The sequence below is a fragment of the Rhagoletis zephyria genome, unplaced genomic scaffold (genome assembly GCF_001687245.7).
Source record: "Rhagoletis zephyria isolate East Lansing unplaced genomic scaffold, Rhagoletis_zephyria_1.1 Rzeph_scaffold_02820, whole genome shotgun sequence".
Classification (NCBI taxonomy): domain Eukaryota; kingdom Metazoa; phylum Arthropoda; class Insecta; order Diptera; family Tephritidae; genus Rhagoletis; species Rhagoletis zephyria.
In genome coordinates this window covers 13,220-30,934 of record NW_016159904.1, presented here as the reverse complement: position 1 = coordinate 30,934, position 17,715 = coordinate 13,220, and the positions used below count along the sequence as shown (strand labels likewise).

Sequence of the window (17,715 nt, the reverse complement as noted above, 5' to 3'; positions counted from 1 at the left end):
TTTAATGTGTAAATGCGTTATGTTAAATATGTAAAATATTACAACGTATGTGTACTATATTTCAAATTATTATGCTGCCTACACAACAGGCATCCGTTGAACCCACCAGAAGCTACGACTGTTTATGCTTTGTTTATTTTGGAAGGCGCAACGGTTCCCTCGCGTGTAATCAGCATTATGACGAGCACAATGCACAAAACTAAAGTTTTAAAATTAAATATAATATTAATAACAATAATAATAGATTGGCGCTTACACATATGTTAGTGCTTGGCCGAGCTATGCTATTAGTAATTTCTTATATGTTAGTAATTTGTATTACCTATGTATTTGGAACAGATAAGTTCGTTGATAATATAACATCCTGTTCTGGTGTGATAGAAACGGCTTCCTTAACATATTCATAAATATGTTTTCGGGTGTCGACGACTACATCTCTAACCATTGCTTTGAAAAATCCACTATGTCGAGGCGCTTCTGAGTATCGTTCGTACAGATCAAGTGAATCTTGCAACTTTAGTGTGAGATCATAATTCTTGCGTACCACTTCCAGAATTTGTTCTTCTGTTGGCGTGGAGAGTCCTTGCTCCGCCAACCATTCTTTTATCTTATTTTGGAAGTGTTTCACTATAGCCAAAATATTGACAAGTGCATTCAGTAGACGGATAACATCATCTTTATATTCGCAGTCTATCATTGTTGTGTAACGTAAAACTTTATAAAGAAACCAAAATACAGAACATGATGATGTAATACTTTCGTGATACTCATAGGTTTATGTAGGTGTTGATAGTATAAGTTTTTCAATAACGTACTTACATATCGCTAGTATAGTATGGAATGGGCGTATCTCACATCCTCGCTGAAATACAAAAAGCCGTAACTAACTAAAAATCCAAAATTTACTTTTTGGATTGAATATGATAAATTTCACCGAATTATAAGTCCCCACGTAGTTTTATCCAAATAAAAAATTATAGTTAGTTGTGTTTTTTTTTGCATTTCAGCGACAATGAGATACTACCACAATGTAGCTGAGCTTAAAAATCTAACAGTTTATTTTTTAATTCTTAGAGTAGTTAAGTTAAGTTACGTTAACTTTGCAATAATTTACCATTACATTGTATAGAAATACATATTTACATACATATACATTAGGGTGATTCAAAATCGGAACTTTTTTGAATTTCGACTGAGAACGTTCGGATTCTTGAAGATAATAGGAAAGACAAGTTTATTCTAAAATTTCAGCTTATTTGAACAAGATTTAGAGGTCGCTCAACGTTGTTGTTTGTTTTCCGGAAACCGCAGATTTTAAATGCATGTTTATTAAAAAATAGGTATATTTTCATCAAATCTTGTCCGATTTCGTTGAAATTTCGTAAGTAGGTTCCCAAATATCGGCTTATCAGAACACAGTTTATATAAGTTCAATAAATAAGTATTAAATACATTTATTAATTAGTTAGTAACTAAGTTTTGCCTTATAAAAAATTAATATTTGCAATATTATTTTTTGTTCATTAACCAGTGAGCATATGCTTAATACATCTAAGATTACATTATAATTCATACCAATAGTTGACCTCGGAGGATGGTTCCGTGCGCAGAAGTGGAAAACTTCTGACTGCCATTCACCTGGGAGTGGCCAGAAGCGATTCTTGTGCGTACGGTTCAAATCGCAGCTCACAACGTCCGGATATTTATATCCACGTATCCTCTGGGTAGCAACCAAACACCCGTTTGGGAGCGAGCTAAAGTGAGAAGGCGTAAAACTTCGCGTGCGCTGGGTTTGGGTCCCGCCACGTTAAAACCCCGCCCAATGAAAAATTCCAACAAGCCTCGGATGAGACCCCCTTTTTCTGATGACGACCACGGCAAACGTATAAAGGACTATGATTTAAGGGTATGCACCTGGAATATCCGGACCCTTAATGGGGAAGGTGCCTCTGCCCGGCTGGTTGATGTCCTCGGGAAGACAAAGGCTGACATCACCGCCATCCAAGAAATGCGATGGACGGGGCAAGGTAAAGTAAGCGTGAAGCCTTGCGACGTCTACTACAGTTGCCACGTAAAGGAGCGCAAATTCGGTGTTGGATTCGTGGTAGGAGAGAGACTCCGTCGCCGAGTACTGGCGTTCACCCCGGTGGACGAACGTCTAGCCACAATCCGCATCAAAGCTAGATTCTTCAACATCTCGCTCATCTGCGCCCATGCCCCGACGGAAGAGAAGGATGAGGCGTCCAAGGATCTCTTCTATGAGCGCTTGGAACGTACATATGAGCGCTGCCCCCGACACGATGTCAAAATCGTGCTTGGCGATTTTAATGCCAAGGTGGGCAAGGAAGGGATCTTTGGCGCCACTGTCGGAAAATTCAGCCTCCACGACGAAACGTCCGATAACGGACTGAGGCTGATCGACTTCGCCGGGGCCCGAAATATGGTAATATGTAGTACTAGGTTCCAGCATAAGAACATCCACCAAGCTACATGGCTGTCTCCAGATCGAAAAACGAGAAACCAAATCGATCATGTTGTGATAGACGGAAGGCATGCTTCAAGCGTTTTGGACGTACGTACACTCCGAGGGCCAAACATCGACTCGGACCACTATCTTGTTGTAGCCAAGATACGCACCCGCCTCTGTGCAGCAAAAAATGTGCGCCCAACAATGCAAGGAAAGCTTAACGTCGAAAAGCTGCAATCACAACAGACGGCCAATTTATTCGCCACTCGACTCACACACCTGCTCTCTGAGAGCACTCTTCAACAATCCGACGTACGCGAGCAGTGGAACCACATTTCCCGATCATTAAGTACCGCCGCCGAAGAAGTAGTTGGATTTCAGCGAGCCCGAAAGAACAACTGGTACGATGAGGAATGTCAAGAAGCCGCAGAGAAAAAAGATGCCGCCTACAGGGCCACGCTGCGATCGGGCGCAACGCGAGCCATGTGGGACCGTTATAGGGAACTGAAGAAGGAAGCGAGACGTATTTGCCGCAATAAGAAGAGAGAGGCCGAAATACGTGAGTGCGAAGAGCTTGAGATGCTGGCCGACAGGAAGAACGCCCGAAAATTCTACCAGAGGGTTAGGCGACTTACGGAAGGTTTCAAGACCGGGGCGAACTCCTGTAAGAACAACAATGGCGACCTAGTGACCGATGTCCAGAATATACTTAAATTGTGGAGGGAACACTTTTATAACCTACTGAATGGTAGCAGCGCTGAAAGTAGTGAGGAAGACGAACCCGAGTCCCCAGTCGATGATGATGGAGTAGCTGTCCCACCGCCTGACTATGACGAGGTACGAATAGCGATTACGCGGCTGAAAAACAACAAAGCTGCTGGAGCTGACGGCCTGCCAGCCGAGCTATTCAAGTACGGCGGCGAGGAGCTGATGAGGTGCATGCATCAGCTCGTATGCAGAATATGGTCAGATGAACGCATGCCCGACGACTGGAATTTAAGTGTGCTCTGCCCAATCCACAAGAAAGGCGACCCCGCCATACGCGCCAACTACCGCGGAATTAGCCTTCTAAGCATAGGTTACAAGGTCTTATCGAGCGTATTGTGCGAAAGACTGAAGCCCACCGTCAACGAGCTGATTGGACCTTATCAGTGTGGCTTTAGGCCTGGAAAATCCACCATAGATCAGGTATTCACAATACGCCAAATCTTGGAAAAGACCCGCGAGAATAGGATCGACACACACCATCTATTTGTCGATTTCAAAGCCGCTTTCGACAGCACGAAGAGAAGTTGCCTTTATGCCGCGATGTCTGAATTTGGTATCCCCGCGAAACTAATACGGCTGTGTAAAATGACGTTGAGCAATACCACCAACTCCGTCAGAATAGGGAAGGACCTCTCCGAGCCGTTTGATACCAAACGAGGTTTCAGACAAGGGGACTCCCTTTCGTGTGATTTCTTTAATCTTATGTTGGAGAAGATAATAAGAGCCGCAGAACTGAACCGCTCAGGCACAATACTTTATAAGAGCGTACAATTGCTGGCGTATGCCGACGACATCGATATTATCGGTAAAAACAAGGGCTACGTCTGTTCTGCCTTCTCGGGATTGGATAGAGAAGCAAAGCGAATGGGTCTGGTGGTGAACGAGGACAAAACGAAGTATCTCCTGTCAGCACACAAACAGTCAGAGCATACGCGTCTTGGCACCCACGTCACTGTTGACAGTTACAAGTTTGAAAAAGTAGACGACTTCGTTTATTTGGGAACCAGCATTAACACCAATAATAATGTCAGCCTTGAAATCCAACGGAGAATCACTCTTGCCAACAAGTGCTACTTTGGGCTGAGTAGGCAATTGAGAAGTAAAGTCCTCTCTCGTCGTACAAAGATCACACTCTATAAGTCACTCATCATGCCTGTGCAGGTGTATGGCGCGGAGGCATGGACAATGAAAGCATCTGATGAGGCGGCTCTTGGAGTTTTCGAGAAAGATTCTGCGAAAGATTTACGGACCTTTACGCGTTGGTGATGGCGAATATCGCAGACGATTTAACGATGAGCGGTATGAGCTTTACAACGATATAGACATAGTGCAGCGAATTAAAATTCAGCGGCTCCGCTGGCTTGGCCATGTCGTTCGTATGGACAGAAACGCTCCTGCTCTGAAAATATTCAACGCGGGCCGCGATGCTGGTAACGGAGGAAGAGGAGGCCTCCTCTGCGTTGGAAAGACCAGGTGGAGAAGGACTTGGCTTCACTTGGCATTTCCAATTGGCGTCAGTTAGCACAAAAGAGAAATGACTGGCGTGCTGTTTTGGACTCGGCCAAAATAGCTTAGGCGGTTACAGCGCCAATAAAGAAGAAGAATAGTGGACCTCATCACTAAATATTACTAATCATCAAATCAAAAAAATCACCAGATAAACATCACTCATACGCCATCTTGAACCCAAGTGTTTTCCTAGTCATTGCAAATATTAATCGTATAATAATAATATTTTGGCGCTTGCCCCTTTGCCAAGTGTTTGGCCGAGCCTCTCCTCCAATTTGTGGTGTGCGTCTTGATGTTGTCACAAAAAGGCCACGGACCTACAACTTAACGCCGCCTCCGAACAGCAAAGGGCTTTAGTGAGAAGCTTTATAAGGCAGAAATACACACGGAGGCAGTATTGGGCGTTAATCATTGTCAATTTTCTTAAAATCAACTATTTCTTCAAAAACATTATATCATTTCGCGGTGCTTCAATTGAAAATGGCGCATTGTACCATCCGAACACATACACACTTGTAACAAAGACACAAATGATATATTGTTTTTGAAGAAATTAGTTGATTTTAAGAAAATTGACAATGACATTGGTTCTGCAGCCTTAAAAAAAGTTTTGTCGTCACTTGTGGTACCTTTCGGAGGAAGTTGTTTGCCTATCGTTGTTTGATGAAAAGTTTGTATACCAACAAAGAACAAAATTGCAGAATTAAATGCATCAGACGTAGAGAAATGTAGCCAATGCGAGTACCAGAGAAATGGTAGAAACATTAGAGCTGAAATAGATATCGAAAACATCGAAAATCTTAAGTTAGAAAATTTTGTATCGGTTAACAGCAAACGATTTTTTACGATTCTTTGTTTAAAGGATGTTACCTTCCTGAAAAATAATGCTGAAAACTGGCCAACAAATTAAAAATTATAATAAATTAAAATCACTTATAAGTTATAATGAATTTAAAAGTTGTAAACGATACCGCAGAGCGTAGAGTGTCGCTCGCTCAAAGCTTCAACAACATACTTGCCAAAAGTGAGGAACAAAAACAAGCATTGTTTTTGACAGTTCGGAAACACCGAGAAACTATTCCAAGTGCGAGAAAAGAAGATGTTATTGAACAGTTGCACCGTGTGTAATAGTTGTATGTCATTACTATATCTAAAATAAACACAAGGGCTTGAAAAATGCATCGACAACGTATCACAGTTCGTTTGTTTTTTGTTTGCTGTTTGGCTGTTAGTGGTATGATAGAAAAATTAATCGATTAACGCCCAACACTGTCTCCGTGTGTATTTCTGCCTTATAAAGCTTCTCACTAAAGCCATTTGCTGTTCGGAGGCGGCGTAAAGTTGTAGGTCCGTGGCCTTTTTGTGGCAACATCAAGACGCACACCACAATTTGGAGGAGAAGCTCGGCCAAACACTTGGCAAAGGCGCAAGCGCCAAACTATTATTATTATACTATTCATATTTGCAATGACTAGGAAAACACTTGGATTCAACATGGCGTATGAGTGATGTTTATCTGGTGATTTTTTTTATTTGATGATTAGTAATATTTAATGATGAGGTCCACTATTGGTATGAATTATAATGTGATCTTAGATGTATTAAGCATATGCTCACTGGTTAAGGAACAAAAAAAAATATTGAAAATATAAATTTTTTATAAGGCAAAACTTAGTTACTAACTAATTAATAAATGTATTTAAAACTATTTTATTGAACTTATATAAACTGTGTTCTAATAAACCGATATTTGGGAACCTACTTACGAAATTTCAACGAAATCGGACAAGATTTGATGAAAATATACCTATTTTTTTAATAAAGATGCATTTAAAATCTGCAGTTTCCGGAAAACAAACAACAGCGTTGAGCGACCTCTAAATCTTAATAAAATAAGCTGAAATTTTAGAATGAACTTGTCTTCCCTATTATCTTCAAGAATCCGTTCTCAGTCGAAATTCAAAAAAGTTCCAATTTTGAATCACCCTAATATAAAATTAAAACCGCGTATCAAGATAATGCAAAACCTCGTATGTAAGGTTTCCCAAATTTTACTGTAGAGAGTAAAAACCTCTATTATTTCAAAACGGTTATCTCTTTTATCTCTAATAATCTCTTCTTTTTATATATAAACTAGCTTGCTTCGCGGCGCCTGATAAGAACTTTTGCGTTGGCCGATGCCAAAATAGCGTTGAAAGCCAAAATGGTTTGTTAAATAAAATGTGCGAAATCTTCGTCAATGATCTTGCAACTACAACATTGGTCCGATGCGTTATGTAAGCCAATTAAAGTTTTTATAAGTTTTCNGAAATCTTCGTCAATGATCTTGCAACTACACATTGGTCCGATGCGTTATGTAAGCCAATTAAAGTTTTTATAAGTTTTCTGTCACAGCAGGGCCAAGAATCATCGATGCTTCACAGGATGAAAAGTTTTTCCGAACATTGGCTAAATGAGTCATGTGATCTCTTGAATATCGTTCAAATGAATGTGGTCGAATCTCTCCTTACTAATTTGCCACTTTTAAAATTCGTCTTAATATTTAGGCATCCGAGTGCATAATTACTTTAAGTTCTACAAACCTGCAGCAATAACGGCCGCCCGCCCAGAGCAATTTTATCAAGGTGCGTTTACTCAATTTTCAGTATTTCTATGCATACTTAACCCCGTACTTTTTTTAGCCATCAGAAAAGTAAATTCTTTTAATATAAGCATAAGGCCAAATCAGAACCAGCACAAGGGGTTTCTATATTTTTCGGCTGCAGCGCCATCCATTGGGTCTATTTTCTGCAAAAGAATTCCTTACCATGAAATTAATACGCATTATTAATTTCAACCAGATTGTATAAAAATACGGATTTTCTAAATAACTCGGCTCCAGCACCACCTAATGGGACCATTATTCGAAAAGGCATTTGTCTTGCATGCAGGTGGCTCACATTACGAATGTGAACGAAATCGGTTCATAAATACGACTTTCTAAATAACTCTACTCCAGCGCCACCTAGTGAGTTTTCTAGTAGTCCATAATACGACCATGTATGTATGTATCGATATAGAAAATAAGTTCTACCTTTTTGAGGCCAATAAAATTTACTAGGATCAATCAAAACGCTCGAAAATATAAGAAAACATTGATTACATGCCCTTACATCGCTTATCCTGTTTGGGTCAAATCTAGTAATTACAAAACAATAATTTTGGAATTTAAGGAATCTGAACCTGTATAACACTTGAATGGCGTATAATCAAAACATTCTTACAGTTTTGGACGTTTTGATTGATCATAGAATATTATATTATTCTCAAAAGAGTAGAGCTCGTTTTCTTACGTGTTATTCCAATGGGAAAAACAAACACTCGATGCGCGACCTCCTAGACAGGCGATATTCATGGAGGATCATTACTATACCAAATACTATAATCTGAGTCAGATTACGGTCGCATTACAGAATTTTTATTTTTTTTTTACATTGTATAACGTATGTAGATGCATCTGTATCAAATCCACATCCCCCTTTCCAATAAATACCACTTTGCGCAATAAGTACGTTATTGATAACATATGCAGCTGTGTAAAATTTCAGGACGTTATCGTAAGCGGTTCCAGAAATAAACAATATGAGAAGTTCAGTTTGCATGGGAGGTGCCACGCCCTTTTCCAATATCTGCAACTTTTAGCCATAAGTACGGTATCCTTAGCACTTCCAAAGATAAGCGATATGAGAAGCTCATTTTTAATGGGAGGTACCACGCCCCCTTTTCCAATACCTACTACTTTTGCCCATAAGTACATTATTGATAACATAAGTAGCTGCGTCAAACTTGAGGACGTTAGCATAAGCGCCACCAGAGAAAAGCGATATGAGAGTTACATTTATATGGGAGGTGCCACGGCCCCTTTTTTAAATTCCTGCTACTTTTCGCCATAAATACATTATTGATAACATATGTATCTGTGTTAAATTTTAGGACGTTAGCATAACCGGTTCCAAAGATAAGCGATATGAGCAGTTCAGTTTGTCCATTAAGTCAGCCATAGTGGTCATAAGAAAGTCATTTAATTTCTATATGTATACATATACCATTCTCCCAGTGTATAAGTGCTAGGAATATCCCGACCCCAACGCCTCCTATCGTGTAATTTTTTAGTCCAAATATTATTTTTCAATTGGCTAACATACATACATATGTTCTAAATATGAGCCAAATCTGCAACTAAATGCAGTTTTTAGGAATATCAAGACCCCAGCAGCACCTAGCGGTTAAATTTTTAGTCTGAATATTTCTTTCTAAGGTGCTGACATACGTTCCAAATATGAACACTACATGTCGGACTTTACATGCCAAATGCCATTTCCCACGGCATCCTGAATTACTTTGTTCGCTCCCCCAATTACGATCGCGAATCACCCCATTCCCACGGGCACATTCTTAATTCGATTTGACAGTTCGGTGTCCCTGTGTGTTTTATTTGTTTTTCTTCGCTGCCAAATTAATGCAAAATGTAGGTTCTTTCTAAAAATGTATAAGTCTCCGTATTAAATTAGGGATATCTAAAAACTTTACTTTACATACGTACTCAGAAAAAATGCAAGTTTTAATTTGTGAGCTAGTTTCGATAAATTTCCGATATAAATCAGTGACGGCACCGATTTGTTCGTAATTGGCATGGTAATTAGATCTGATTTACCAACAAATGAGGCAATTCGCTCTCAAAAATTTGTATGGCGAATTACGTAATTCAAAGGGTAATTGGAGTGCGAATTACGAATGAGAGAGCGAACTACGTAATTGGGGTGCCGTGGGGAAGCCATAAAAGACATTTCTTTTATATATATATAGATATCGATATTTTAGTATGAATTGAAAAGAGCTTGATGTCAGGAGCTTCCGGGGAGTAAATACCTATTTAGCATAAATATCAGTTACGAGGTTGCTTCCTTCGAAGATTTGAATCACGTAATTAGACAATTAAATTAATGGCCATATTATGCAGACAACATCCGAATTTTCTTTTTTAACATGCATGTACATTTCGAAATAACTGGCAGTTTTGATCCAATGTGTTTGACAATTTATGTTAACAAATACCAAAATCGTCATCAGCGGGAAACAAGAAATTGCGGTACTATGTAGCCTCAGTAACCGACAGTCAGTAGCGAGTGCCCAAACGTAATGCGAAGTTTATGGCCTTATTATGTATGGCAACTGGTATCTAGTTGCTGGTCTATTAGCCGTGGCTACCAGTATCGTACTTTGTATTATGTGTAGCGATTAATCTCAGTACATAGAAAAACGCAGACATCCGAATTTACTTTTTTGGAATGTACATTTCGAAGTAATTGCCAAATTTGCTTCAATGTGTTTAACAAATTATGTGAACAAATAACAAATTCGTCATAAGCGGAAATTTTGTATGTGGTTGGCCGTCGGCTATCAGTTTCCATACAAAATAGGGCCATTAGTATACGTACATATGTCACATTTTTATATCATCAAAACTGAGTTGAGTTCAAAGAAAATTGTTCAACGAAAAAATTATAAGATTTTGATCATCATACAGTTCCATAAGTAAAGTAACTCTTCTGCCACCGTTTTCTGGCAGGCTGTAGGTGTGTTTTTGATTAATGTATTGGTGTTCTTGGTTCAGTGTGTTACGTGTATTTTGAATAAATTGTAATAGAAATGTAAGAAATTGTAAAAGATAAGAGCACATGCCAAAAAACAGGTGATCTCAGCTGTAGTCATTTTTTGGCAATCAGCTGATAGTGTTTTTACTTGAAACGGTGCGATGATTTGGATGTTAAATTTAAACAAGTAATTTTTAAGCAAATAAAAAAACTTACTTCAATCTTAATATATAAAAATCCCGTGTCACTGTGTTCGTTTACGCTAATCTTCGAAACCGCTTAATCTAATTCAATAAAATTTTGTGGGTGTGTATTGTTGGCTCCAACTTAAAAGTCAGGACAGTTTCGAACCCAAAATAATTTTTTTTTTCATCGAAATTTTTTCTTTGCTTCTCGCAACGTTCTTAAAAATCCCGTGTCTATACGTTCGCTTACGCTAACCACAAACTGCCTATCTCCGAAGCGGGAGCTTTCCAAGGGTTTTCGCGGCTGCGCTTCATATGTATGTTTATGTTGGGGAGAAATAGGTAGGACAGCAACAAAATATTTATACATATAAACATGCGCACATCAGCAGCAACAAAAAATTTACCGTTTGGACACCATCCAATGTTATCCATTCCTCTGGCTGATGTTTGAACCGTAACCAGAGATGTTTTTTTTTTCAAACGAGAACAATAATAACAATCTTTTGTGAATTTCGATAGCAAATGAAACGTAAGAAACAATATGGGACTTCACACCGAGCTCGCGTACCAAGCTTCGGTGTAAAGATATCTACGATGCAAGTAACCTGCCTATGTATCGGTGTGTGGCAGGACAACGTATGTCCGGGCTTACTAGTTTTCATATAAAAATTTAAGAGATAACACCTTTCCTTTAAAAAAATTCTCGAATTCTAGAAATCGGTTAACGTGGTCCAAAAAAAAATATTATTCCGACGAATCGATAACCTTTCTCCTTTTTGTGATGTCGGTTAAAAAAAGAGCACGAAAACTAGATAACGTGAATATAATTTAAAACTTATTCTAATTTAGCATTTCCTTACCCATTGCGTGTATTTCTGAAAACACTTTCTCTTCTCTATTTAACTCGTAGTATAATTCATCATAGCTGTTTGTTGTGGCCAAAAATGTATCTCCATATGTTATAAATAAGTTAAAAATATTTACCACCTATTCAAAGAACTAAAAGAGTATATAAAGATTTCGACTTAAAAGAATCATTATTTACCTGGAGTGATAAATAAAATATATTACATTTCTTCACCAACGTTTGCTCCTGGTTTACGAGAAACCGAAGTAAACCGATTAAAGCTGACCACAACTCTTTCCATGGATAATTTAAGCGAACTCTGCATCGCTTTTGATAGCACAACACACGATGAATGATACCAACACAAAGTAAATACAACTCCATGGGGAACTTTTTCATTAAATGTGAAACTATAAACTCTACAAGTAAATCGAGCAAAGTAGCCGCTAGTGGTTGTGATTTTCCAACACGATCAACATGTAGCTTTCGATGGCGCATTTGGACACGATGTAACATAACTTTGAATGTCAGATTGATATCATGCATCATTGAATTCGCATACTGATCCTCTGAAATGCACGTTAATATAAGAAAACACAGTTTCAGATTCGCTACACTGAATTCATTTTTATTATCCTGCATAACAATGGAACTGTAATATACATAGAAACGCTATTTACTGAAAATAAACATTCTCATAGATTCTATTTTTGTTCACATACCAATATTGAAAAACCGCTACCAGCAAATTAGTCGGATACTGTGTCATATCAATTATAGGAGTACTTGCCAAATCAGGTAATGGTTGTGTCAGACTTAAAGTATTACTAGGCGATGGAGGAGCACTCGACTCGGCTTGGGTGTGAGCTAGTGTAGTAATAAAGTTCCGATTAAGGTGGACAGCTTCATATAGGGCTAATAAAAGTCCATTGTTGGCTTTGATTTGCTGCACACGTTCACATCCTTCGTCTGAAACAAACATATTTCCAACAATGTTTGATAATGAGGAAAACCAAGATGAAGACTGAACATTCGATAAGCTTTGCATGTATTGCCGACAAAAGTCAATCAAAGATTGTGATATCATCTGCCCATAACTGCAACAAAACAATGAAAAATAATTTAATTAATCTTCCTAATTAATACGAATAGTAACAAATAATTCATTAAAGTATCAAATGTGATATTTAATTTCACGGCATTTTACATATGACACACATTTTGTTATATTTCCCTACCCCTATACATATGTACACTCTTATTTTAATTAATAAAACGTTAATTATACCCATTGAGCGCCATATCATCTGCCAATATAGATAACTGAACCACATATGGGTTGGTCGTTTCATGCTTTCTATAATTCACCAAAATAGTCAGTAGAATAACAATATCATGTCCGTGTTGTGCCCGTAGCGAAGGATCGCTAAGTAAATGAACGAAGGCATCGAAAAGAGTGTGCATTGTAAGGTACTCCAACAGGACATTTTGACTAACATTGTCAGTACCTGTCACAATTACCAGCAGCAATTTCAGGCACATAAATCTGGTGCTTTCTGTAGCTTCACCTGAAACAGTTCATAAAGTTAATGGTACAATTTTTATGTATAAAACCCACAGACACACCTAATAGTATTTGATTGCAATTATTCATCAACTGCCTCATACTATTATCCATTTGCTCGTAGCCAAATATTTCATTCATAAAAATAAACGAAGGATCTGCTGACTTTTTGAATATTGCATAGAACAAAGAACAAAGAGTTTGAAGGCTGTTGCACAAGCGTTTTGGATGATCTGCAAAAAACTAGGATACAAAACTGGGAACAAATGCAGAATAGCTCCAATTCTCAAATAAAAAAATATGGGGGCCGATAGAGATCATTGAGCTGAACATAACGGTATACTTTTTTTTTGCGGAAACAACAACTATAAGAGTTATCAAAAGTCAAAGTTCAAAAAAAGCATTTTTTAAACAAAAATGTCTCTAATTTCCATGCATAAATTTTAAAAATTTTGGTGCCATTTCATAGCAAATCTCATTTTCTTTAATTTGATATACGTACAGTATCGGACATATCATTTGCAACAAAATTCAAAATGCTATTGTTTGCCACTTACATAAGTCTATTTATTTATTTTTAAGAATTTTCATTCAAAATATATCGTCACCTAAGTGGAAGGTCGACCTGTCTTGGCATCCAGCTCGAAAACGCCCTATCTCAGAAAACTTTTTAAGAACACCCTACTGCAGAATTTGATAGAAGAACACCCACCCTATTTCATAATTTTTTTTTAAACATCCTATCTCAGAATTCGGTTGATGAACGCCCTATCTCATAATTCGGTTCAAAAACGGAATATCTCAGCAGAAAATACATTGAGAATGGGCTGAGATAGAGCGTTTTTGAGTCGGCAGCTGAGATAATGTGTTCTTCAACCGAATTCTGAGAAAGGGCGTTTTTCAATCAAATTCTGAAATGGGACATTCTTCAATCAAATTCTGAAGTAGGGCGTTCTTGAAAAGTTTTCTGAGACAGGGCGTTTTCGAACTGTCGGCCAAGATAGGTCGACCTTCCACTCAGGTGACGATGTGTACTTAGGCCTATAACAGAAACCACATAAATAATTGTTTTACTCATGATACAAAAAACAAGGTAGTTCCATTGTCACTTTTTCGTCGCCATTGTCGCCGTTGTTAACCTGACAATTAAGCAGATTGTGACATTTCGTGCTACCATACCCAATATCTAAATTCCTTCAAATTTTCTTATTAATTTTTTGTCGATTTAAAAATCTTTGTTCTTAAGCATAGTATTTTATTCCTATTTCACGTGAAAAAGTNACCATTGTCGCCGTTGTTAACCTGACAATTAGGCAGATTGTGACATTTCGTGCTACCATACCCAATATCTAAATTCCTTCAANTGTCGCCGTTGTTAACCTGACAATTAAGCAGATTGTGACATTTCGTGCTACCATACCCAATATCTAAATTCCTTCAAATTTTCTTATTAATTTTTTGTCGATTTAAAAATCTTTGTTCTTAAGCATAGTATTTTATTCCTATTTCACGTGAAAAAGTGTGAAATTCCACAACATTTCCTCAGCAAAGTAGTATTCTGTTCACGCTGTGAAAAAGCTTGCAACATTTTTGCGAAATGAAGCTAGCAACACAATTTTCATGATATTTTTAAATACACGTACATTTTAAATTGTGTGAAAACTGACAGTTTATAGAACTCAGTCGCGGCGGGTTAAGTGGTTAAACCTTACCCAAGCCGATCGTAAAACTTGCGACGCAATTTCAGCTTATGCCTGTCGGTCTTGGCAAGACCTCAAGGTTTAGCTTAACATGGTTCTAGGGATACACAAAAAAAACATTAAACATTAAAGAACATTAGACTTCATTCTCTCAACTTCTCAGAAAATAGAAAAGCTAAGAAATACATATATAATAAGATAGGATATATTAAAACAGCCTCCAGAACATTTACCAAAAGAAGCCCCTGAACTACACAAATCAGTTTGATTGGAAATTAGTTTTTATCTATTTATTTTATTCTTCACTTTTGGGTGTGTCATAATTTCATCTGAAAATAATATGTGTTGCTGGAAAAATTTGCTGTTAAATGGACAAAGACAATATGTATTAAATAACACATCGAAATGTATAATTTCAGTGTCTGAATTATATCAGAATCATCGTATCAGATATAGAAAACTACATTGTGAAATAATCAGATGACATGAGGACACTAAAAAAATTTTAAAATATGTTCACTAATTGTATTAATATTAAAATAATGATTTGGCAAGTTGTTATCGAATTTAATGTAAAATTAAAACGTTTTTAAGATAAGATATTAATTATTTTTAAAAGGTAAATATTAACACAACTATTTTATTTATAATCCCAAACTTAGGATATAAAATCTCCCACACCAAAAAACTTGCAATTGGGTAACGCCGCTTAGAATTTTTCACAATGGTGCAATTGTCAAAAATCTGCTTTTTAATCAAAAAGTTGTTTATTGAAACTACCTTCTTTTTTGTATCATGGTTTTACTATTATCCATTTGCTCGTAGCTAAATATTCCAGTCATAAAAACAGGGATCTGCTGACTTTTTGAATATTGCATAGAACAAAGAACAAAGAGTTTGAAGGCTGTTGCAAAAGCGTCTTGGATGATCTGCAAAAAACTAGGATACAAAACTGGGAACAAATGCAGAATAAATAAAAAAAATATGGGGCCGATTGAGCTGAACATAACGGTATACTTCGTTTTTTTTGCGGAAACAACAACTATAAGAGTTATCAAAAGTCAAAGTTCAAAAAAAGCTTTTTTTAAACAAAAATTTCTCCAATTCCCATGCATAAATTTTAGAAATGNAAACAAATGCAGAATAAATAAAAAAAAATATGGGGCCGATTGAGCTGAACATAACGGTATACTTCGTTTTTTTTGCGGAAACAACAACTATAAGAGTTATCAAAAGTCAAAGTTCAAAAAAAGCTTTTTTTAAACAAAAATTTCTCCAATTCCCATGCATAAATTTTAGAAATGTTGTTGCCATTTCATAGCAAATTTGATTTTCTTTAATTTGATATACGTACAGTATCGGACATATCATTTGCACCAAAATTCAAAATGCTATTGTTTGCCACTTACATAAGTCTATTTATTTATNGTTGTTGCCATTTCATAGCAAATTTGATTTTCTTTAATTTGATATACGTACAGTATCGGACATATCATTTGCAACAAAATTCAAAATGCTATTGTTTGCCACTTACATAAGTCTATTTATTTATTTTTAAGAATTTTCATTCAAAATATATCGTCAGGTGAGTGGAAGGTCGACCCATGATACAAAAAGAAGGTAGTTTCATTTCAAAATTTTTGACAAAAAATAAGTTTTTGAAATTTCATAAATTGTGCAAACTTGTGAGCTGCCTTGCCACATTTATAGCAATCAAACAATACATTGGAGGATTTAATGTTGTACATGGGGAATATTTAGGTTATTTGTACAATGATGTTATGGTGGGGAGCGGAGGGAGAAGGGGTGTGTCACCTTAAACTACACTCATTAAAAAGAGCATAGTATAAAATTTAAGAAAAGCCATCCTTTTCCTCCCTGCCCCTTCTACCGGAACTTGGGGGCCATTTCCAAATGGGGAGAAATTAACATTTTTGCAAAGAAAAATAAGCTCGTGTTAGGCCATCAACAGTATTTTTGGTGGCCTTCGGCCGCGCTAGAAAAAATAGCCTCATCAGTCCAACTCCAGTTACGCCATCCACGGTATTTTTGCGCGAAATCCACCTCCAAATTTAGAAAAAAAGTGCATATTTCAAACCGAAATTTATTTATTTCGTTATTTATTTAATTAATTAAGCCAAACACACAACCATAAGTTATTTTTACAATGTTTGACCTTAAAACTAGATTACATCTTTGTTTTAAATTAAAGCTTAATTCTTTGGCTGGACGAATATGTTAAAATTTTTTGATTCGGATCACGCGTTTGTACACGATAACCCAAAAGCATTGCACAAATAACCGAACCGTACCCGAACTATCTTACTCATGCAGTCTATAAACAAAAATTTTACAAAATGAAACTGCAGTAGTTTTCATCTTATGTAAACAATATCTTGTCACAAATACATAGTTTCGTGCTTATAATAAAATATCTACATATATTTTTTATCAGCGCCACATCTTTATCAGAAAATTCCGAGGACCCAAAAATTGGCACTGTTACAAGTTGCAGGGCATCATTTTAGCTCGACCTCCTCCCTCTTCCACGGATAACGGTTACTCGTTTAGGTTTAAAAATGTCAATAAATGAAACTACCTTCTATTTTTGTATCATGGGTCGACCTGTCTTGGCATCCAGCTCGAAAACGCCCTATCTCAGAAAACTTTTTAAGAACGCCCTACTGCAGAATTTGGTTGAAGAACACCCTATTTCATAATTTTTTCAGAATTCGGTTGATGAACGCCCTATCTCATAATTCGGTTCAAAAACGGAATATCTCAGCTGAAAATACATTGAGAATGGGCTGAGATAGAGCGTTTTTGAGTCGGCAGCTGAGATAACTATTTAGTTTGCTCGATTTGTAAACAAAGCTTCTCAGCGGTGAAAAATATACTATTGTGAACAACCTAAACGAGCGAAATTCACAATAGCACAATTCTTCATCGAATGAGCGCCATAATACCAAATGAAAATTCGTTCGCTCAGCACTTTCGACCACAGTCGAAAATCGAATGCAACTCATAATAGGGGCCAAT

General features: G+C 37.1%; 1 protein-coding gene across 2 annotated transcripts in view; it reads right to left on the bottom strand.

Annotated features, from left to right (window-relative positions):
* Positions 1-17,715, bottom strand: part of LOC108367796 (UPF0668 protein C10orf76 homolog) — a 30,349-nt gene continuing 12,634 nt past the window's right edge. Inside the window, exons 2-7 of one of the 2 annotated variants that reach the window (XM_017622493.1) lie at positions 13,039-13,209; positions 12,701-12,980; positions 12,135-12,509; positions 11,611-12,064; positions 11,426-11,552; positions 1-714 (exon numbers count right to left, since the gene is read on the bottom strand). In XM_017622493.1, coding sequence (XP_017477982.1) covers positions 323-714; positions 11,426-11,552; positions 11,611-12,064; positions 12,135-12,509; positions 12,701-12,980; positions 13,039-13,209 — 1,799 coding nt within the window. In that variant the 3' untranslated portion in view covers positions 1-322. Of the gene's footprint in view, positions 715-11,425; positions 11,553-11,610; positions 12,065-12,134; positions 12,510-12,700; positions 12,981-13,038; positions 13,220-17,715 lie in introns of both variants that reach the window. The other variant, XM_017622494.1, reaches the window with a different exon arrangement.